General features: G+C 33.5%; 1 protein-coding gene across 2 annotated transcripts; it reads right to left on the bottom strand.

The window, feature by feature from the left end:
• Nucleotides 1-120: 120 nt before the first annotated feature.
• LOC143046026 (ATP-sensitive inward rectifier potassium channel 12-like) lies at nt 121-25,581 on the bottom strand. 2 transcript variants are annotated; one of them, XM_076218976.1, is made up of 2 exons: nt 25,422-25,581; nt 121-1,546 (listed from the first exon to the last, which is right to left on the bottom strand). In XM_076218976.1, exon 2 carries the CDS (start codon nt 1,505-1,507, stop codon nt 317-319), a length of 1,191 nt encoding a protein of 396 aa, XP_076075091.1. In that variant the 5' UTR covers nt 1,508-1,546; nt 25,422-25,581; the 3' UTR covers nt 121-316. The 2 variants fall into 2 exon arrangements, with proteins under 2 accessions (XP_076075091.1, XP_076075092.1); XM_076218977.1 differs by lacking the exon at nt 25,422-25,581 and adding an exon at nt 21,640-21,729.
• Nucleotides 25,582-25,592: the final 11 nt, after the last annotated feature.

The following is a 25,592-nucleotide window of genomic DNA, read 5'->3' as shown; positions in this document are numbered from 1 at the left end:
GACCGTTTTGCTGTTATCTGTTCTATGGTCGGGTTGTTGTCTCTTTGAAACATTCCCGATTTCTATTCACAATTTTATTTCTGTATTTATTTCAATGTTTATGTTATGAAAAAAAGAAAATACCTTTTCTCAACTTTATTTTCATATATGTTTATTATGCATATAAAAATTCCAAAACTTAATAAATTCGTACAATGATAGAAAATATGCCTAAAAAGAATATATATAAAAAAAGACTGAATGAAAGAATGAAAAATGTATTTACATTTAAAATATATATAAGTGTAAACATTATGTCATTTGTGTTTTTCAAAACTTATTGTGGTAGAGCAGAGAACTGGTCGGTTTCATTGAAGCCTGAGATTGGGGCGTCTAAATATTTATCCGCAACACTGTTTTGTCGACTAAATAAAGGGCTAGGTTTTGATTGTTTCATATTTTCTCGTATGTAATCTGGTAAGTCTAAACTATTCCTCGACATTGCAAGTTTGAGGTCTTTAGCATTGCATGTTGGCGTAGACACTGGGACAACTTTATTAAAATTTCCAATGTCTACAAAAAATCTGTCCATTTCGTTGTCAATTTTATGTTCCATAGCCTGAAACTTATACCCCCATTTTATATCCCATGCTAAATAAGATACATCTGTTTCAAAAGGCCTCCCAACAGTTGCTACTTCACCAAAAAATACAATTATAAGTTCAAAGTTTTCTTGTTGTAAGTCTTCTTTAGAGAGATTCCAAAATGGCGATTTTTCATCTATGGTGTGAACAATTTGTTGGGGCCATGCTAAATATAAACCTTTACAACCACCTTCCACATTAAAATTCACAATTTCTTGTTTGATAGGAATATTTTTTCCTTCTTCTGATACTATTTTCCGAAACAGATATCCTTTAACATTGACATTAATTGCATGAATTTTTCTAGTATCTGCTACTCTAAACACTAATTTCAATTGTAAACCATCGGCAAAAATACATGCATTACTACTAAAAATAATGGTGTTATTATCTTTCCTTCCTCGCCTCACTTTGGCAACTACCAGTCCCGCCAATGCAGCTTGTAACGCTGCTCCGAGAATAGATTGCAAAAGAACACATGTATAAGCCATCAGACATTCCTCTGTAACATAGTAAAACCCATATCCAATAGTACTTTGGGTTTCAATTGAAAATAAATATGCTGATAAAAATGAACGCAAATTCTTAATGCAAGGTTTGTGAAGATCACTTGTGTCGTCTTCGTAATCTCCATTAAAAAAACCTATTATCCAATAGAAAATTGCAAATATCAACCACGTGACTACAAATCCGCCAACGAATATTAATATGTTCCAACGCCATCTTATATCTACCATTGTGGTGAAAAAGTCAAACATATACTGTTTTCGCCAACCTCTAATGCCTTTGGCGGAAATATGTGTTCGGCAATTTTTATCGACAAGTCTTTCTGACGGCTTCCTTTGTAATTTACCTCTATCTCGTAGATGCATTCTGCTCATCATCTTTTACACGTATCAGCTATGTCAAGTGCAAGGTATTAACTGAAACAAAAAGTCATAATCAGATTTATCTGAAGCAATAAGGCACTGGATGCTTTTTTTTAAATTTTTACTTGTAGGTAATATCGTCAGTGTTTTTTGTTTATCAATTGATAAATATTTATCTTTTAAAATGGAAAATGAACGAATGAATGAACAACCTAACCACATAAAATTACCAAAGGACATTTAGAGGACGATGTGCAAAATTTTCAGCCGATATCTTCCCTACCTCTAATTTCGCACCATCATTTTTTTGTTTATTAAACAATACATGTTCATCCTAAGCTTTTACAGCTATGAAGTATATAAATCCTATCCTTCTGGAGCACCTGAGATCATCCCAGGTTTTGGTGGGGTTCGTGTTATTCAGTCTTTTGTTTTCTATCATGTAAAATTGAGAATGGAAATGGGGAATGTGTCAAAGAGACAACAACCCGACCATAGAGCAGATAACAGCCGAAGGCCACCAATGGGTCTTCAACGCAGCGAGAAACCCCCGCACCCGGAGGCGTCCTATTATGTGTTTTGTTAACTGTTGTTTGTTGGTCTTTATCTTTTTTCAGCCATGTTTGTCAGTTTAGTTTCGACTTTACAGTTTGAATTTCTATTTATGAGAATAGACGTGGAATGTTATACTTTGATTTACACTTCACTCAAATATATTAGTACTATTTTGTTCGTCTCAGTTGTCTCTTCCACAAAAAATGTACGCGTTATTTCATAAGCATTAACTCCAATTTTGCAGGAATTTGCTTTGCCAATACAAATGTACGCATTATTTCATAAGAATTTGGTATAAATTCAATTTTGCAGGAATTCACTTTGTTTTGCCAATATAATGTCATTTTGATGTTTTACATTTAACATTTTGCGATTCAGCTGTTCCAAATCCTTTAAAGGTCTGTAATTTGTTTTGATGATGTCCGTGTTTAAACGGAGATGGAATACTTGTAGAATGTAGTGATACTTTGTGGAAGAAGCTTGAACTAAAGAAATTCTCGTTTTGTCATATATGTTATGTAACAGCTGAATATTCAACTGGGGTATTGACTAGCCATCAAATAATAAATATGACATAATATAAAAGATATATGTATAGCACGAATTCAAAAGAATGTCTATGGTTTGAGATTTCATTTTTTGATATGATTCAATTTTTGTTTATTGGTTTATTCGAATTTAAGACCGACAGTGCAAGAGTTAAAATCAACATTATGCGTCATCTGTACATAGACAGAAAAAAATATGACACTATTACAACTGCAGTAGTTGACTATTTTCTACCGGGTAACTATTTTGTGAATTGTTTTTTTTTTTGGGTTTTTTTTTTTTTTTAATTCTCTAACTCAAAATTCAAATTTTAAGTAATTATCAATTTTATCATTATCAAAAGCACTCTCTAAAGAAATAAGACAATTTCAGTGTAATATAAAAGACCAATATCAACACACACGATGCGTATTTCACAAATCATTTAGTCTGGAACTTTGATGCTTATAAGTTTATATGGAGTGCTTCGCAGTATGATACTTTGATTTTGTATTTATTTAATGATTTATAGAGAAAACGATACTTTTTTTTCAGATGTATTTTTTATTTCTATTTCCGGATAATTTTATTTGAGTTTAAATTTCATTACAAATTGCGACCAGGAAAAATGTTTCGTTCTGAAAATCACGAATAAGGGACTGTGAATAGAAAATGTCGAATGAAATATTTAAACTAACAATTTTTTTTATTGAACGAATGAGGTTATTTTCGGATATCCTGAATAGACTGGCACATGATATCGTTAATTCTTACTGCATAATTTTGATTCTCTTTTTTGAATAAAATTATTTCTGCCAGATACAAATAAATTGAAACCGTTATCGACTTCCTCATCACCTGCGAATAAAAATACCGAACATCAAGGGAATTTCAAAACGGACAGTCCATTATCATCAACATCAGACGAAACTGTCATATTCCTGGTACAGGCATTTCCTTATGTAGAAGATGGGGGTTTAAAACTGGTTCTTTAGCTAGCTGAACCTCTCACTTGTATGCCAGTCGCATATAATTCCATTATATTGACAGCAATATGTGAGTAAATCAAAGACATAATAGGTATAGAAAAATGGGTGTACAATGTGTTTAAATCGCAATCACTATTAAAACAAATAATTATGCCAACAAAGAAAAACAAAATGACATATTATAATAGACACTCTATAGACAAAGCCCATTAGCAAAATTGAGAGACAAGAATACAGACTAGAGGCTCTCTAGAGCCTGTGTCGCTTACCTGTATTTACTGATTAGGAAATCATGTAAAATAAGGTTAAAATCATAATTAATAGTATTTAATATAAGATATTATTAGATGCTATGATGATATCTAAGATAATAACAAACAAGAGGCTCTCAAGAGCCTGAATCGCTCACCTTGATTTTTTGGCATTTATCTTTCGTTTAAGAGATTGAGTGTCCAATTTCTTTGTATTTTTTTTCTTTTTAAATTGTGTAAAATTGTCCTTAAAGGGCAATAACTCTTTAAGGGGTCAATTGACAGAAAGAGAGAATTGGATATGAAAAAGAAAACTACACACTAGAATAATATGTAAATAAAAAAAATAACTATATCTGACATTTACCCAACAATAGGTTGTTCAATTAGCCTGAAAATTACATAGCAGATAGATCTTGACCTTTTCATCACTTTGACTCCCTGTCACTTTTGCTCTTACTGATTTAGTTTTTGAGATATAAGCCAAAAACTGCATTTGACCCCTATGTTCTATTTTTAGCAATGGCGAACATGTTTGTTGATAGATCAAAACTTCGGATACAATTTATAAACTAGATACCCTAAGGAACATTCAGTTAAAGTTTGGAAGTATTTGGCCTAGTAGTTTCAGAGGAGAAGATTCTTGAAAAACTGCATTTTACCCTGTGTTCTATTATTAGCCATGACACCCATGTTTTTTGACGAAATAGAAAATAAAACACAAACTTTATTTTATACACCCTACTGATCATTCAGTTGAAGTTTGGTTGAATTTGGTTGAGTAGTTTTAGAGGAGAAGATTTTTTAAAGTTAGCAAATATGATGAACAAATTGTGAAAAATTATCATTAAAGGACAATAACCCCTTAAGGGGTCAATTGACAATTTTGGTCATTTAACTTATTTGTAGATCTTACTTTGCTGATCATTTTTGCTGTTTACAGTTTATCTTTATCTATAATAATATTCAAGATAATGACCAAAAACTGCAAAATTTCCTTAAAATTACCAATTAAGTGGCAGCAACCCATAATAGGTTGTTTGATTCATCTGAAAATTTCAGGGCTGATAGATCTTGACCTAATGAACATCTTAATCCCTGTCAGATTTGCTCTAAATGCTTTCGTTTTTGAGATATAAGCCAAAAACTGCATTTGACCCCTATGTTCTATTTTTAGCAATGGCGACCATGTTTGTTGATAGATCAAAACTTCGGATTCAATTTATAAACAAGATACCCTAAGGAACATTCAGTTAAAGTTTGGAAGTATTTGGCTGAGTAGTTTCAGAGGAGAAGATTCTTGAAATAGTTTACGACGACAGACGACAACAGACGACGGACGACGACGGATGCCAAGTGATGGTATAAGCTCACTTGACCCTTTCAGTAAAATTACTAACTCAGGGGCAGCAACCCAACAACGGGTTGTAGGGCTCGTTTGAAAATTTCAGGGCAAATAAATCTAAATCTGATGAACATTTTTCTGATAAACCTGTCAGATTTGCTCTAAATGCTTTAGTTTCAGAGATATAAGCCAAAAACAGCATTTTACCCATTGTACTAATTTTACTAGCCATGTCGGCCATCTTGGTTCGCGAGCGGGGTCATCGGACACATTTTTTAAACTAGATACCCTAATGATGATTGTGAACAACTTTGGTTAATTTTGTCTCAGCATTTTCAGAGAAGAAGACTTTTTGTAAAAGATTACAAAAAAATATGAAATTTTCACAGCAGTTAGATCTTCACCTAATGAACATGTTTACCCCCATGTAAATGCTTTAGTTTCAGAGATATAAGCCAAAAACTGCATTTTACCCCTATGTTCTATTTTTAGCTATGGTGACCATCTTGGTTGGCAAGCGGGGTCATCGGACACATTTTTTACTAGATACACTAGTGATGATTTTGGCCTTATAGTTTCAGAGGAGAAGATATTTGTAAAAGTTAACAGACGACGACAACGACGAGGACGAGGACGGACGACGGACAACGGACGCCAAGTGATGAGAAAAGCTTACTTAACCTTTCAGGTCAGGTGAGCTAAAAATTACCATAGCACCATAACACAATGGCGGGATGCATAGATACCGAACCACGCCAAAAGAATATTACCAAAATTGGACTAAACAGAAACGGTTAAAAATGTATAAAGACAAGTAACACCTTATTAAGATGATACACAGTTTCAGTACCTAGAATCGATACTTCAAGACCATCTGTGCAAAATCATATGAAGTTGATACGGAATATTTATCAACAAGATCTTGGTAGATTCTGGTAAAAAAAAAAGACGAGATGTTCTTTGACATTATAAAATTGAGAATGGAAATCAACTTTCTGCCCAGACACTGGTGACGTTTTATAAAGTCTGAGTAGCAGCTGCAGACTCTTGAATATCGAATGCGAGAGAACATTTCGGTTGTTACATATACAATATTGACGATATACCTAGGTGTTGGGTTGGTTTGTTGAACGATTTTTTTTTAGATCTATATTGTATAATGTGATAATTCAAATCAAAGTACTTAAGTACTGAACATCTGATGTTATTGATGGATAATGAATAAATTACAGGCGAATTATTCATCCGCAAACACATTTTTTCTGTACGTGTGTAAAGATATTAATAGTTTTTTTGCTTATATATATTTCTAGCGACAATTTTTTTTCTTCATATTATTCATTTAATTTATGTTCTTCAAAAATATGTTCATGAGTATTCATTGAAGAAATGAATTTATAACAAGCGATAAGTAATGTTATTTTGTACTCGATAATATCCGCGTTTTTTTACAAAATACGTGCGGTTATCAGTCAAAAGCACAAGGGACGTGTACAGAAGTTTCTGCGGCAACATAACACCGGTATGACTCTCAAGGTCACATTCGATGTAAAAAATACGTTTAACAAATAAATATCTAATAATTATAACTCGGTCAACATCGAATAAAAGGCATTTAATAGTGAAGAAAAACAGCTAGCATTATCGTATATTATATGTAATGACTGTAATATGATATTACATGTAACACCATACATAACATACGTAGGAAATAATGTGAATTAAACTAATCGTGTTATACAGATTAGAACAAAGGAAATACGTAATAATAAATGTATCAATGTTAATTATCAGCGAATATCCAACAATACAGCCATCGATCGGAGCTCGAATACCTATACTGTCAGACCATCCGTATTTGATTTTGCTACCCTTCCTGATGCGTTCCAAATTTTATAATACGTACAAGTTCATGCCAATGCCACTTTGCCGCACCAATAACCAACCAATCAGAACTAACTGTTGTTTAGTAATTATGCAAAGCTAAAACGTCGAGTGTTTTGAAAGTTGTGCACATGCTGTGCTGGCATCATATGATATCGGAGATGTTCAGTGGTTGTCGTTTGTTGATGTGATTCATACAGTCGGAAACCCGGTTGAAATAGAACAAAAGAATCGAAGCTCTTTGTTAGAGAAGGTGATAAATTCTAACTGTAATGTTTACTATAGTGACAAAAATTTCAAAAGTTAATAGACACAAAAAAAAATTACAATTTTCTTCTCAATTACGAAGTGTTTTACTTTAAAACACCATTTGCATAAGTTTTCAATTTATTTAGTATATAGTTAAGTAGAACAATTAGATATCAAGTCGACGACATGGGTATCTTACAAGTTGGATGTAGAAAATGCATAACCTCCGATTTTTAGAAAAAAAAAAATTACATCTGACGGAAAACATATTAATCTATTAGTTCAATTTATTTAGTATATAGTTAAGTAGAACAGTTATATATCAAGTCGACGACATGGGTATCTTTCAAGTTGGATGTAGTAAATGCATAACCTCCGATTTAAAAAAAAAACCACTGACGGAAAACATATTAATCTATTAGTTCAGTAATTTTCTGCCCTTCCATTATGTGACTCAAGAAAAAATTCCAAAAAAATGAGTAACAATTTATCGAAAAGAGAAAATCGAGTGCACCTTTTAATGTTAGGGCGTGTTTGAGTTGAATATTTTGTTTTTATATCGTACAAAGCAAGAATATTTCATACATCGTCTCGATTCAGATTCTATCATTTTTATATATCAAAGCTACAGGTTGACTTTATAACATAAACAAATCACAGTACTAAAAGATGAAATATATGAGTCAAGTGAAATACCTATCTAATGAATCACAAAAACAGAGTAGGTGTGTTCGAATAGCTATTTTTTTTTACTGAAAGTACTTGACCACAGGCGCTTGGGTATATGATACAGATTTTTTTTTTGGATTTTTTTTTTTTTGCTGATTAAAATATTCAATTTTCTATATTTATAATACATATCTATCACTTCTGTGCATGTCTCACCTAGTTTCGAGTGATTTAAACGACCCAGAGAAAATACCCAATTTTACTATCCATACTAAGAAACAAAAAGGCAACTAACTCGACGCCATTTTTCTGCTATCTATAAATAAATAGATTGACCTACCTGGATTCCCCAACGATTTCTCTGGGAAAACGTGCCTTCCTTGACGTCAGATCGCAGATATCGTTTATATTTATCAAACTGGTATTGGTCGTAAAATTTTTAGTCCATCTCCAGCATATAATAAAAAGATTTTAACTATTTTGACTAATTTCAAATTTACGTGCCCGGAAGTTGACTGTTTTTCCCGAACTTTTGTTAAAGGGAAGTAATATTTTCCCGGACTTTTTCGGAACATCTCTCTAAGTACGTATGAAAATAAGAAAGTGACACGATGATTTCCGAACTTTTACCAATAAGGCGCAACTTTCAAATTGCCGGAAAAGAATCTGAAATGATGACAATTCAACCAAAAGAAGTTACTCATAAAAACATTGATAATTTATAAATATACAAATACTCACACAAAATTGACTTATTAGAGGAATTAAAAAAAATTAAGGCTTGGACCATTTGATCTGATATTTTTATTTATTTGGTGGAAAGGGGGGGGGGGGGGGGGGGGGGGTGGTTGCAAGGAAATTTACTAATATTTTCTTTCCACGAAAATGATATTGACCTTGTTTTAATTATTACAAAACATGGGTCATGTTAACTGAAGTAAAAAAAGGGGGGGACAATATTTCCATATTTTGCAGTTCCCTTTTCTAACATAAAATCAAAAAGTCTATGAATGTGTGTTTTTTGAAAATTAAAAGATTATAACCACTAACAATCAAATAAGGGGCTTGAATTTGTTCGTTGTTCGTCATATCTGTTTGTTTACATTTAGTATTAGTTCGGAAGTCATCGTATCACTTTGTTATTTTCATACGTACTTTGAGAGATATTCCGAAAAAGTCCGGGAAAATATTACTTCCCTTTAACAAAAGTTCGGGAAAAACAGTCAACTTCCGGGCACGTAAATTTGAAATTAGTCAAAATAGTTAAAATCTTTTTATTATATGCTGGAGATGGACTAAAAATGTTACGACCAATACCAGTTTGATAAATATAAACGATGTCTGCGATCTGACGGCAAGGAAGGCACGTTTTCCCAGAGAAATCGTTGGGGAATCCAGGTAGGTCAATCTATTTATTTATAGATAGCAGAAAAATGGCGTCGAGTTAGTTGCCTTTTTGTTTCTTAGTATGGATAGTAAAATTGGGTATTTTCTCTGGGTCGTTTAAATCACTTGAGACATGCACAGAAGTGATAGATATGTATTATAAATATAGAAAATTGAATATTTTAATCAGCAAAAAAAAAAAAAAATCCAAAAAAAAAATCTGTATCATACACCCAAGCGCCTGTGTACTTGACGACAGTCTTTCAAGTTGGATGATGAAAATGCATATCTTCGAAAAAATATATTTTTTTGTGTGTGAAAACTAGGGTTTATAGTCTTCAACCACTAAAAAATCTAGTCTGCCCTTCCACGAAATATTTAATTAGATTTTTTTTAAATGTTTATGAATTTTCCATTTTAAAATACAACTGACATATAAGGATCGTAATGGTGCAATGTGGATAAATTTATCGGTTTCCGAGAGCAAAATTGGCAGCGCGTCATCCCTACAATGGCTTTCATTTCTACGATTGTGAAAATGAACTGGCGTAATGGGGAGATAATTTTGACGAAGTAGAATCCTGACTGCATAGCTGTTTCTTGTTTCTCGTTTTTTATATAGATTAGACCGTTGGTTTTCCCGTTTAGATGGTAATACACTCACTAATCATTTATGGGGCTCTTTATACAGTCGGAAACCTGGTTGAAATAGAACAAAAGAATCGAAGCTCTTTGTTAGAGAAGGCGATAAATGTGTACTGTAATGTTAACTATAGTGACAAAAATTTTAAAAGTTAATAGAAACAAACAAAAGTACAATTTTCTTCTCAATTACGAAGTGTTTTATTTTAAAAACACCATTTGCATAAGTTTTCAATTTATCTAGTACATAGTTAAGCAGAACAATAAGATATCAAGTCGACGACATGGGTATCTTACAAGTTGGATGTAGAAAATGAATAACCTCCGATTTAAATTTTTTTTTTACCACGGACGAAAAACATATCAATCTATTAGTTCAGTAATTTTCGTGTCTGCCCTTCCATTACGTGACTCGAGAAAAAATTCCAAAAAATGGGTAACAATAGTATCGAAAAGAGAAAATCGAGTGCACCTTTTTATGTTAGGGCGTGTTTGAGTTGAATATTTTGTCTTGATATTGTACAAAGCAAGAATATTTCATACATCGTCTCGCTTCAGATTCTATCATTTTTTTTATATCAAAGCTACAGGTTGACTTTATAACATAAAAAATCACAGTATTAAAAGATGAAATATATGGGTCAAGTGAAATACCTATCTAATGAATCACAAAAACAGAGTAGGTGTGTTCGAATAGCTATTTTTTTACTAATAGTACTTGACGACGGTCTATCAAGTTGGATGATGAAAATGCATATTTTCGAAAAATTATAATTTTTTGTGTGTAATAACTAGGGTTTATAGTCTTCAACCACTAAAAAAATCTAGTCTGCCCCTCCACGAAATATCCCTACAATGGCTTCCATTTCTACGATTGTGAAAATGAACTGGCGTAATCACCGTGTAGAACGCCACAAGCGGGGTGTCGGCTATGTTTGACACGGGGTGGCAATTTCGAAGCGAAGAAAAACTGTCAAAGTAAGTTCAAGTATCAAAATTTCTTTATTTAGAATTCTTAGTACCATATAATGTACTGCACGGAAGGAACTGAAACACAATATATTTCCTGCAAGCAAAATCAGTCGCTCTCAGTGCCCTGTTTTCTCAAACACCTCTCCCTAGTTTTGCGTGTTGCAGATTTTGAGGCTTCATATGCAAATTTCTGGATAAAAACTACTTTAGACGACTTCCCTCTGTATCATTTATACAGAATTGAATTTCTATTATGGAATTTAATCAAAGACCAGCTTCATATTTAAAATTAATTGGTTTTAAAACTAGTTTTTCATCAAAATATAAAGTGTCGCTCGGGATGTCAGATTTTGCATCTCAAGGGGTAGAGGCTTCCAATAAAAAACGATTAGATTTGCAGATAAATCATTTAGATCTGTCTTTTATCTGATCCTTTTTAATTCAAACGCATTTGCTATATCATGATAACAAATAAAAAACTGAAAGCACTTCATTTTGCATGTTTTTAAGTCATATAAGACATGTGCTTTTGATTTCATAAATAGTTAAAAATGACTCAAAATATTTTGATTTGAAGCTACAAAATGATTCCTTTTCCTTTTCAGTCACTATCATGGTCAGATAAAAAATCACTGATGTGGCCCAATGCACCGAAACATGGAGGAAAATCATAGAGCAGACCTCCATATAAGATTTTGCCGAAGCCACCAACAGTCAAACTCTATCATTGGCATCAAAGTTCTTCATCAGGTTCCTCTCAAAAGCGCTTGTGCATGCTGCAAAAACCACTAACTCCGAAACGAAATCGATTACTCTCTCAAATGAAACACTCACCGGAATCTTTATCATCTAATAACAATACAACTTGAAGGAGACCTGAAGCCAATGACTCTCTATTCTCAACAATTTTAAAAAGCGATTCAAAATCTTAAAAAACTTTATATATATGGCTGTTGATTTTCTATCTTTTATCCGAATGGTAAAAGCCAATAAATATCCTTTCGACAATATTTCTCTTCGACTTTTCTTTAGGACGGTCAGATTTATGTCAAAAAGAATAACATCGGAACTATGGTATCTGGAAACAACTAAGAGGTTTTGAAAAACTGGCTACAGACATGACAGACTTTTGGATACATTACCGAAAACTTGTGTGAGCGCGACCCACAAGATGCAGGAATTATTTATGCAGTTTTAAATCAAAAGATACTATCAGACCTCATCGCAATAGACATTTATATCCCAAAGAATGACCTCATCGCCATGGACCTTGATATCCCAAAGTGTGACCTCTGCTTCAGATATCTTGGTTCTAACGTTCTCCAGGCATTCTTTATCCTGTATTGAAAATGTTAGGTAACCAAAACAATTAGGAGTTTATGTTATGTGCTGACGATTTTGAAGATGGAAAAAATTCAAAGAAAAACACTACTAGAAGACCAAATAAATACAAAGCAAACAATTATTGGGTAAGACAAGTTTATTGGAACTTTTTCTTTGTAAAATAGCACATGATGCGCTTAAAGATCTAGGTCAACGATTGAAAGACCGTAAAGAGCTCGCCATCCGCCAAAAAATTGGTCTTTAAAAGTTTGAAGGAATGGCGGTGCCAATTGGCATCAATCGAGATTTGTGTTTGTGATCAGTGTTTTATTGTTTCAGCTAACGGAACTTGGTGGAAATTGCCTTTCTTGTATCAACTCGGTTCTTTCTAGTGCCAGTGACATATTTGGAACAAAATCACATTATGTTAATGAAAGCACAGTAAACATCTTGTATAAAAGAAACCATGTCAGCCTCATGGAACATGATGAAATGTTTCAATGTTAGAACCAAGATATCTTAAACAGAGGTCAGACGTTAGGTTACTAAGTATCAAAGTCCATAGCGATGAAGTCTGATAGTATCTTTTGACTTGGAAAATTTATTTCTTCGTCATGGGGGTTGGCCATTCTGCGCTCACATAAGCTTTCTGTAATATGTTAACTACTTTTTGGTACACCTATTAAATTTACCATTTGGATAAAAGTTAGGAAATCAGCAGCAAAATTGATTTTTTTCAAGATTTCGAATCGCTGTTTTGAAATAGTTCAGAATAGAAGTGTCATCGTCTGCAGGTCTCCTCGAAGCTGTATTGCCATTTGATGATAAAGATGCCGATGAGTGTTTCATTGACGAGAGTAACCGAATTCGTTTTGGAGTGAGAGCTTTTTTCGGTGTGCACGTGCGCTTCTGCAAAATCTTATATGGAGGTCTGCTCTGTGATTTTCACCATGAATTTGATGCATTGAGCCACAGTCGTGACATTTTTCTGACCATGATAGTAACTGAAAAGGGAAACAAATCATTTTCTAGCGGTATTTATGAAATCAAAAGCACATGTCTTACACAGCTACTTTTGCATAGATACTATTTCTGTACTGAAAATCTGTAGTACTGGAAATTTACTTCTAATATTTAGTACTATTTCTTGTACTTAGAATTATATAGCTACCTTGCATTTGTAATCATGCAACACCTTGAGTTGGCATTGGGCGGTTAACATGGTTACGTACATGTATGAGATACCAAAACAAGAAACTCTGCCTTCGTGATTTTTTTTTTTCACAATATGGTAACTATCTTGGGCATTTGTTTTTATTTTGTACGAATCATTTGTGCAATATGCGTTTGATGGAGACAACATACCTTTGCTACATGTGTAATTTAAGCTGTAAAATCTTTGTGATATTCGCAGAAGCTTTTGTTTATTTTAAAACATGTCTTTTTGATTTCTGAAAATATTTAAAAATTATCATATCATCCTTTATTGTATTTTGAAGTTTGTTTCAATGCAACGATGACTTTTCTCCCTTTGAATACGGAGTTGTAAAACACATTCCATTTAAAAATGTTTGAGATTGTATTCTGTCAATTGTAAATGGTTACTTATGTGTTCGTGAAAACAGCAAAATGTTTTACAGTTTTCAGCTTATTGCATGTTTTGTTACTTATATTGACCCTATTATTTCTGCACAAAACATATATGTATGATAAAATCATTAGTTCTTTAAGGTTCAACATCAATGTGTTCCTCCTATATATTCATTGCAAGATTCATCTCAATAGTTGTCAATTCTGTGATTTTCACCATGTTTTGATGCATTGAGCCACAGTCGTGACTTTTTTCTGACCATGATAGTAACTGAAATGGTAAACAAATCATTTTCTAGCGGTAAAAGAAATATTGTGAGTCATTTTTTACTATTTATGAAATCAAAGGCACATGTCTTACACAACTACTTTTGCATAGGTACTATTTCTGTACTGAAAATCTGTAGTACTGGAAATTTACTTTTAATATTTAGTACTATTTCTTGTCTTTAGAATTATTGTAATATTTAGGTACTTGTATTTTCCAGTTCTTGATTTGTACTTAAAATATTGGTACAAAAATGATACCAAAAATGATCACAGTATTCCACGTTAAACATCATAACTTTAAAAGATTTGAAATAGACAAACTTTCAAAATGCTGAAAATGTGACCGTGCAACCACAAATCTGTAGTACTTGAATTTCAAGTACAAATCAAGTACTGTAAAATACAAGTACCTAAACATTACAGTAATTCTTAAGTAACAAAATAGTACTGAATATTAAAAGTAGATTTCCAGTACTACAGATTTTTGGTACAGAAATAGTACCTATTCAAAAGTAGCTGTGTATATGACTAAAAAAAACAGACAAAATGAAGTACTTTTAGTTTTTAAAGTGTTATCATAATATAGTAGTTGTGTTTTAATTAAAAAGGATCAGACAAAAGACAGATTTACATGATTTATATGCAAATCTATTCGAGTTTTATTGGAAGCCTCTACCCCTTGAGATGCAAAATCTGACACCCCGAGCGACACTTAATATTTTGATGAAAAACTAGTTTTAAAACCAATTAATTTTAAGTATGAAGCTGGTATTTGGTTAAATTCCTAAATAGGAATTCAATTCTGTATAAATGATGCAGAGGGAAGCCGTCTAAAGTAGTTTTTTATCCAGAAATTTGCATATGAAGCCTCAAAATCTGCAACACGGAAAACTAGGGAGAGGTGTTTGAGAAAACAGAGCACTGAAAACGACTGATTTTGCTTGCAGGAAATATATTGTGTTTCAGTTCCTTCCGTGCAGTACATTATATGGTACTAAGAATTCTAAATAAAGAAATTTTAATACTTGAACTTACTTTGACAGTTTTTCTTCGCTTCGAAATTGCCACCCCGTGTCAAACATAGCCGACACCCCGCATGTGGCGTTCTACACGGTGGTAATGGGGAGATAGTTTTGACGAAGTAGAATCCTGACTGTATAGTGTGTTGTTCGGTGTGAGTCAGGGCTCTGTATTGAGGACCGTACTTTGACATATAATGGGTCAATTTTCAAAATTGTGATTTGGATGGAGAGTTTTCTCATTGGCACGAGTGCCAATGAGAAATCTCTCCATCCAAATCAGTCATATGATACCACATCTTCTTGTATCTATTAGCTGCACTGTGCACTGTGACTACACGTGCATAATTCTATTGATTAGCTCAATGTCTAATTGTTCAGAGGGATTTCGTCGAAATGTCAAAAAAAAAATTCTTCAATTATATTAAGTTCATACACTGACTGTTTAAGGCATTACATGCAAATAAACATATCACCGCGTGGCTTCACCTCTTCATAAAACTTCCATGAACTTCTAATGAACCGAACACTTATGATAAAATATTCTTTTCTAGAAAATAAATGAGCATTTCACATTCCAAGGATGTTTAATTTCAAACAAGCCTAACCTTTAACAATACAATAACAAATTACATGTTTTTATATTTATAGACAATATAATATATACGTGCATAGGGGCTACGTGAGTAATTCGTGCACCTTGAGGCTTCTACTTTGTATGTTTCAAAGGTTTAAAAACATGTGAATTACGTTGATAATTAAAAAATGCAGCTTTGAGTCAATTCTTATTTTACCATCCTTTAGGATTTCCTAGCATAAAATATTTACGGATGACGTAGCTTTGATTATGAAACTATTATATTTAACGAAAAGAACAGTACTACATACTTTCAAATTTTTCCTAATTTTGTAAGAAACTCCCACTGAAATGAAAAAAATAATAAGTGTACACTGATCCTGCTTAGTGCCTTGAAAGCTCATTTATGTTCGTTTACTGTTCGAATCGGGCAAAACATACTAATGACCAAAACAATTATACAAATTCGGCAAATATACTGTTTACGATGCAATGCCGAAGCACATGGCGTTACATGTGTGAGTGTAACTTTTATACTACACAAAAATCATTGATTCTTCCTAGATTTATCATAAAAAAAATAAAAACAACATAGAATCTGTTTTTAAATGTTCAACATTTTGTCATCCTAGGACCTTTTAAACCTTACCATACAGAATTGTTTTGCTCATTGTTGAAGTGGATCTTTGTTGCATATATAGGCATTTATACCACATCTTATTGTATTTTAAAACATATATGCTTAAGGCAGGCGCCATCAAACAGGTACCCTAGTTAATGTGGCCCTATGCTTAAGACAGGCGCCATCTGACAAACAGATACCCTAGTTATAGTGGCCCTATGGTCAAGGCAGGCGTCATCAAACCGGTACCCTAATAAATGTGGACCTATGCTTAAGATTGGCGCCATCAAACAGGTACCCTAGTTAATGTGGCCCTATGGAAGGCGCCATCAAACCGGTACGCTAGTTGATGTTGCCCTATGCTTAAGACAAGCGCCATCAAACTGGTACCCTAGTTAATGTGACTCAATGCTAAAGGCAGGCGCAAGCAAACTAGTACCCTAGGTAATGTGGCCCAATGCTTAAGGTCAGCGCAAGCAAACTGGTACCGAGTTATTGTGACTCAATGCTAAAGGCAGGCGCAAGCAAACTGGTACCCGAGTTATTGTGGCCCAATGTTCAAGGCAGGCGCAACCAAACAGGTACCCTAGTTATTGTGGCCAAATGCTTAAGGCAGGCACCATCAAACAGGTACCTATAGTTAATGTGGCCCAATGCTTAAGACAGGCGAAATCAAACAGTTACCCGACTTAATGTGGCCCATTCGCTTAAGGCAGGCGCAATCAAATATGTACCCTAGTTAATGTAGCCCATTGCTTAAGGCAGGCACAATCAAATAGGTACCCTAGATAATGTGTCCCAATGCTTAAGGCAAGGCGCAATCAAACTGGTACTACCGAGTTATTGTGGCCAATGCTAAAGGTAGGCGCAATCAAATAGGTACCCTAGTTAATGTTGCCCAATGCTTAAGGCAAGGCGCAATTAAACTGGTACCCGAGTTATTGTGGCCCAATGCTAAAGGTAGGCGCAATCAAACACGTACCCGAGTCAATGTGGATAAACCCAAGATCAATCATTACAATGATGTCGTCAGACAGAACTAAGAAAGATCAGAAAAATCTAGAAGCATTTGCTATTTTCTGTCAAGTAAAAAATTACGTACCTTGTGCTTGAACACATACCTGGAATATTATCTATAAATAAATCGCCAATTACAAATATTCAGATTTTACAGAATATATTGTCAATTAGAAATAATCGATCTAAGATCTCATCTTATAGTCGTAAGGGAACTTAAGCTTGATTGAGAATTAACTGGTGGTAATTCCGCTTTAAGTGGAGAGATCAAACACCTTAATAGAACATTCTCTTTCTCATAGATGATTTTACAGTGACCTTTTAACCTTAATTTTCTGGATGATTAAAAGATCTGATCAGAATCATTCATCTTTCTGGTACGAATCAATTTTTAGATTTTTGCTATTCCTTGAAATATTGCAAAATTTGGTGTGTCTTTGAGTTTGGAACACCTTTACTCGGATAAATTTGTCCTCGACTTACATCAATCGTATCATAGAAATAACTATAAAAGGTATAATTTCCATGACGATGGATATAAGCTAGTTCTATTTCTAGTGTTATAAGTTACACAAGCTTTGATAATACCCCAGTCCCACTAGGCCACGATCGCACTACGATCTGTGAAAAAAATGCAAATTTTGATGATCGTGGTACGATCGTGTGGGTCGCAGTAAGGTCGTACCACGGTCGTGGTGAGATCTTCAAGATCGTGAAGAGCATGGCCAACTTTGAACATGTTCAAAACAATCGTGGTGCGGTCGTGGCGAAATTAGGACGTATTAGAAGCGTAGTGAGAGCGCAATTAGATCGTAGTAAGATCGCAAAGGTCGCTGTACAATCGTAGCGAGAGCGTAGCGAAAGCGTGATTCTATTCGGAGAAATTGCGCTACGATCTCACAGCGACGTTATCACGACCTTACTACGACCACCACGTTCTCACCGCGACCCAACTACGCTTCCACTACGACTTTACCACGCTGTTCACGACCATAGTACGATTCTAGCACGTCCTTGCCGTCCTCATCACGCTCTTCTCACGACCTTACTACGTTCACACTACGACCATCATTTTTATTGTCATTTTCACATAAAATATATAAAAAAAACTTCCAAGATTTTGTTTGTCTGAATGTATTTATCCATTTGCTCTAACGGCTCAACCATGCTTCTCGTTTTTACATAGATTAGACCGTTTGTTTTTCCCGTTTAAATGGTTTAACCTTAGTAATTTTTTTTGGGCCCTTTATAGCGTGCTTTTCAGTGTGAGCCAAGGCTCCGTATTGAAGGCCGTACCATGGCCTATAATGGTTTACTTATATATTTATATATAGATTTTTACGTTGATGGAGAGTTGTCTCATTGGCACTCATACCACATCTTCCTATATATATTGACACATCTGTGTCATCTCTGTTATCGTTCACTAAAATATCGTCATTTGAGCTTTATGGACCAGCAATAGGTTGTAATTTAGGTTTGATTGGTCGTTCCGACATCTCTTGATGACAATTATTATACTACTTAGGTGTATAGTATCAATGTAATTGAAGTCTGGAGATGGCATGCCAGTTAACTGCCAGTAGTCTGTTGTTATTTATGTCATTTTGTTTATTTTCTTTAGTCACATCTTCTGACATCAGACTCGGACTTCTCTTGAACTGCATTTTAATGTGCGTATTGTTATGCGTTTACTTTTCTTCATTGGCTAGAGGTATAGGGGGAGGGTTGAGATCTGACAAACATGTTTAACCCCACTATTTTTGCGCCTGTCCCAAGTCAGGAGCCTCTGGCCTTTGTTAGTCTTTTACTATTTTTAATTTTAGTTTCTTGTGTACTATTTGGAGTTAAGTATGGCGTTCATACTTTGCCCCCTCTGCCTCTACATCAACCCCTACCACCACGCCCACGTGTTCTAGTAGATTTTGGTTGCATGACTGTATTGTTTCCGAGAAATCTCCGTTTTAATCAGAAATAGAAGGAATGGAACTATATTGATATGAAACACGATATTGACGGTATTGCTGAGAACGTAGTAAGATCGCAGTATGAACGTAGTATAATCGTGGTAAGAACGTGCTATAATCGCAGTAAGATCGTGTTGCAATCGGATAACTCGTGGTATGGTCGTAGTGAGAACGTTAAGAGCGTAGAAAGATCTTTATAAGCGTAGTGAGGTCACAGAATAAGCGCGATGAGAACGTGGTTTAATCGTAGCGGGATCGTTGCAGAAGCGTAATTAGGACGTAGTAGCATCGTGAAAGCAACGAAAATTAACATTTTCATGCCGCTCATACCGCGACCTCACCAAGATCTAAATTTATTTTAGATCGCAGTGAGCGTGGTGCGATCGTGGTCTAGTGGGACTGGGGCTTAAAGCAATGCTGTATATGTTATATACGATAGTATATATCATGAACACAATTATGCTTATAAATTGTGTAACTCGATAATATATTTTGTAAAAATTCTTATAATTGATGCATATAAAATTATTATATGCATCCTATATAAGCTGTATTTTTTTTTTGGAATAAAGTATACTTATCATATACAATTATCCTAAAGGTAAAACTAAATTATATTTAAACAACAAATAAAAGTATGTAACGGCACAGGAAAATCTGAAAAAAAATATCTTAATCTTTCTTATTGTTATCTTTCCTTTTCAAATTCAAAGCAAAACGATTGCAATTACCTAGCCTTGGAAAAGCAATCATTTTAACAAAATTGTAAATGATGATATGTTATTTATATCTATTAAGATTTAAGTTTTTTGTAATCAAATTATATCGAATTTAGAATTTATTGCATAAGCTACATACAATAAACTTGACTTAAATGATGTAATTTAATGATGAACGTTTGAATAACTTGTCGACTACTATTCCTACACCCGTACTCGCATAGAAGCTTTAGTGCTGATGACGTCAGCTCTGACCTGAATACGAGTAATAAATAGAAATAGTCTACCAATAGTTTCATTTTGTTCTTTTGATGAAATGATTTTGATTTATTTTACAATTATTCATATTAGCCGTAGATTTGTTAATCCTTAAATTTGTCTCAAAATCATTCGCACTGCCAGGATTGCTATACATATATATATATATATATATATATATATTTTTTCTTTTAGGAGATTAGCTATAATGTAGATGCATGTGGCCATTTTACTTTTCGTCCAAACGTTCAATAATTAATTAAAGTTAATTATAGAGGCACAAAACTCTGCTTCAAAACTTATAAACACATTTTATCAACACTTGAAAACACTTATTTCTCCGGTTTTGTATGACTTAGACTTTTTTGGTTTAATGCTCTTAAAGGTGAAATATCTCAGCGTACCAGGTGAAGATTGTACAATAAAGGTGTCATGCAAAAGTAGATCGATATTGCTGCAATATTTGGAGAGGATTTCTGTTAAGTATACAATCAATCACACGATGGAAGACCCCCATCCCTTTTTTTCTTTCTTTAGTAAGTGTATCGGCATTGGTATAATTTGAATGGTACATTTTACCTAAATATTTTTAATCTAATTTAAACATTATTGAAATATGATATCACAAATTACGCACCTTAGTCTATTTTGAGTTTTTTTTTTTGTGCCTTTTTTTTTTGGGGGGGGGGGAGGGGGGGTTAGGTATTTGATCATATATAATTTTTAAGAATATCAATCAAATTTCTACATAACTCTTGGTAAAGGTTAAAAACGTTTTTTATAAACCTAAGACCTAGGATAAACAAATACCAAGAACAAGATTTCAGTTCACGATCATCTCCAACGTAAATTCACTTTGAAGACAATTTGTACGAAGCGTAGTATCATGTACATTTGCTGTGCATTCGATACGTACTTCAAGGAACGCTATCAGACCAAGACAAATAGATAGTATAGATTTGTTGTATTCAAAACGAAACACTATCTTACAATTAATTATTTGTCTGATAATTCCTACATTAAATTCGAGCTCTGTAAAATCAAGATAAATGCACATTTTAATACAGCGGCGGAGCAAATTATTCCCTATCTAATAAACCAAAGTTTTCCCACAAAAAGAGGGGGCGGGGCGACCCCCCCCCCCCCCCCCCCCGAGCCCCTGGAAAACCCTCTAAATCCGCCTATGTCATACCTACAGAGTTTCTACGTTCTCAATTCAAAATGATTTTGATTTAATATCTAAAATCAATCTCACAAATTATTATTATTATTTTATAAAATCAAACTAAGCTATAAAAATAAGACAAAAAATTACCTCTTTGAAAGCCATGTGATATATCCACATAGTAAATATGAACATCCGTCTCTGAGTAATTAGTTATTACATGTACCTGTATCTGTATCAGGTAAATGACGTTTATTGATTATCATCTATATTATAATGTCATGTAATAAGTACAATATTAATCCTATGGACTTTAATGATAGTACTTTTCTAAAATATTGATAATCAAGTCGATACAATTACACGCAAATCTAAGGAAAATAACAAACTGCTGTTAACCATTGTTCTAAGCACGAATTCATTTATTTTCAACAATGAATACGATTATTCTAGAAATGTATCAATTAATATTTAAGCATCGGCTAGTAGAATCAGAGACATATAATATATGTATTATATTTCTGTAGTAGAATACACATATTATTTTACGACAATAAATATAGAAACAAATTTCTGAAATACATAAATGGATTCTTACAGAAATTGTATAGACAGCACATAAATCTGGGAAAAACGTTCATAGATTTGTCTTAAAATATCTAATCTCCAATTTCAAATCCATAAATTTTCTTTAATTATAAAACGTTAAAGTTTCATTCGTGTCTTCGTAAAATACACCGAACGTCTAGTTACACGCAAGTCGAGGGAGATGCAGACATACGGACTATGGGGATGAATTAACGAAACCCTCACAGTTTCAAATTTTTTAGCATTTTGTTTGCATTTTAATTATTTCGGCCTGAAAATGCTTTAAATATTTGCCACTGGACGTTACAATACAATAACCAATGAGTACCGATACCGCTCCGCTGTTTTAAATAAACCCAATTGACAGTACTGTAATAATTATGCTCAGCCGGGAGAAAGGAAGAAAGACCAATCACAATTTGTCCTATATTTGTTTTTCTCTTTTTTAATTACATAAAAAAATAACCCTTTCAAATATAGAGTTCATAAGATACAAATATTCCCTGTGGACCCCACCCCACCCCTTTTATTTGTGCTCTCTATTTTCAACCCTCGAATTAAGCTTTCGAATCTAATTAAAATTAAAACCTTGCTTTCTAACCAATCTATTCATGTACCGTACCGGCAACTTTCTTTATTTAATACGAAAATCTACAGTGCCGTTATACACATGCATGTTGTTTGCTTGGAGTCTCCGCCCGAAAAGAAAGAAATAGTCTAACTCCAAGATATAATATTCCTGCATCACGTGATTTTTACCATGTGGAGCTTACATTTGAATAAATACCGAATATGGAAAGTGCAACTACAATTCGAAACATAAAGTCGGAAGGCACAAATAAGAAAAAGAAAGGTTTTTTTTTTGGCAAAAGGTGCAGGTAAATTCTCTCCCGTGTTCAAAATATACATGAAATATTTGCCACTGCCCCTTTTCTGTTCTATGAATTCTAACCCTGAATTTTCTATCTGTTACTCCATGCCAAGAAATCCTCGCTAAAAATTCCGGTCGACCCCCTACGGCAGTCATTAGTAGCTAAAGATTTGATTTCATTGAAGAAATTAATTTATGACCTTCATGTACGTGTCGCTTAGAACACAGCCATATACCAAATGGTCAATATTAATCATCCATGTAATTTGCTCTATGGGGTGTTTGCAGAATTTCAACGGAGGCAATTTCTTGGCATGATGATTTTTTTGTTTTTGCTTAAACTGCATAAAATGTATTCAAAGTGATTGTCTCCGTGATTTAAAAAAAATTTCCTCCTGATTTTAATTCATAATCATTCCATTACACGACAAGTTAATGTTAAGCCTACGTAAAACAATGAACTCCAAAACACACGAGATGACAAAGAAGGAAGACAATACGTGGACGTCGTGGGATCCTGGGAAATCGATTTATTGCAGTAATATAATAAAGTGCCGTTATAATTTCAGTTGTTATAAAATAATTGTCGTCACAGTTAGAAAACATAGTTTTCAAAGTCTAAATTATTGACAAAATTACAGTAAATAAGCCAACATATCTGGTTCTTTAAAGTTAAAATATAAAGTTTACATAGTAAGTAATAGATACGATGGATATGGAATCCATATACCTATCACATTAAACAAAATATACAGAATTTAAAAAAAAAGACAACTTTCCGGTGCAAAATATCATCATTTGTCATAAATGCAATACCAATTTAAATGCGTGAATATGGTAGTACTATGGGAAAGTAAAATCTCAATAATACTGAACTCCGAAGAAAATTCAAAACGAAAAGTCCCTAATCAAATGCCAAAATCGAAAGATCAAACACATCAAACAATTGGATAACAACTGTCATATTCCTGATTTGGTACAGGCACTTTCTTATGTAGAAAATGGTGGATTGAACCTGGATTTATAGCTAGCTAACCCTCTTACTTGTATGACAGTCGCATCAAATTCCTTTATATTGCCAACGATGCGTGAACAAAACAAACAGACATAATTGGTAAAAATGTCAATAATATAGCAGTCACCATTGTGCTTTAATCTTAATCACAAAAAAAACCCACAAATACGTAACAAAGAAGCACAAAATGGCATACAGAAGCATATTGGTAAAAATTAAAGACAAGCATACACAAATTTACCATGTTCAAAATGTTGTTTACATAAATATTACACGGAAGACTTTAAGTTCTTTAAAAGAAGGAAATTATAAATTCTTTTACATCTAAGGTCGTGCTGCTCTTTGATCTAGTTTCTGCATTTTCAAATAAAGGTACATCTCATACAGTGTCCGATTTAATGAACAGAATAACTATATCACTTGTTTTCGTTATGTAGTTCAGCGTTGTTAATATGCTTGGCATCTCTATCAGAGGTACTGTTTTTTTTTTTTTTTTTTTAAATTCTTTAAATTTTTTAAACTATTGGAAATTAACTACAGTATATTTCATGAATGATCCACTTCGCAAGAGTTTGTATTCAGTGCCTGGCAATCATTAGACGTCCGGGTTAGATTCAAATCGACCTAAGACATGCGAAAAATAGGAAACAGAACACTGGCCAATGATTTCCCTTTTGAATTATTTCACATTTTGTTTTCCTGGGTCTTTTCTAGCGGCATTGGTTTGTCTGTACTAGTTGTGTACATCATATTCATTTATATGTTCTCTGGTAGATTATTTACTTTTTTTGGAAAACCGTACCACATCTCCTTTTTTTAAAACTTATATCTGAAAAACCTATGCATTTTCTCTTTTTTGTCTGCAGAAGATCGTCAACTTCGGTTTATTATTCCTATATCACGGTTCATTCAGATACATGTCTTGTTGTGTCCTAATGGTGTCCGTTGGATTCTGATTTGTTTATTCCCCTTTTATCGTAAAATTTTCTTTATGTTATAATGATTTCAGAATCTATTCATCTTTTGTAAACACAGTTGCTCATTTACATAACAACAAAGCCAATATTTTCACTTACCCAAATATGAACGCTATGGTCCATACAAATATAGGTTAATGTGAATTATACTAAATACTGAAAATGGCTGTATTTAATTAATAATTTATCACGTTACGGTAAAAAAAAATTGCTGTAACTCCCTCAATAATACAGACCCAGAAGCTTGGATGTTACTATATTTTAGCTGTGTTTGTGCTCCCAAAATGTATTGAGATATGTCTCCATGGTACACAAGGAAGGATATTCCTGTGTACTGACAGTTTATAACAAAGAGGACGTTAAGAATAGCGCACACTTCACTTCAGTCAACACGTTAGAGAAATTATTTTTAAGATGACTTTTTATTGTGTTATCATATGAGAGTAAAAATATAAAATACAGAACAAAAATCATTCCTTACCTGAAATCACAGATATTTCAGTGTCAACAACGAAGTTTAAATCAGCTTGAATGGGGACATGGGACGGTTATAAACATTTGTACTATTTAAATATCTCCACAGATGTAAATAGTGTATTAAATTTCATTTTATACGCTCCCAATACTTTATAGTACAACATATTTATCCTAT

The sequence above is a fragment of the Mytilus galloprovincialis genome, chromosome 9, assembly GCF_965363235.1.
Source record: "Mytilus galloprovincialis chromosome 9, xbMytGall1.hap1.1, whole genome shotgun sequence".
Taxonomy (NCBI): domain Eukaryota; kingdom Metazoa; phylum Mollusca; class Bivalvia; order Mytilida; family Mytilidae; genus Mytilus; species Mytilus galloprovincialis.
Note: the sequence above shows the minus strand (reverse complement) of the source record. Positions and strands in the feature narration are given on the sequence as shown.

Excerpts from the sequence above, each read along its gene's own strand:
- LOC143046026 (XM_076218976.1), bottom strand. The coding sequence starts at position 1,507 with ATGATGAGCAGAATGCATCTACGAGATAGAGGTAAATTACAAAGGAAG.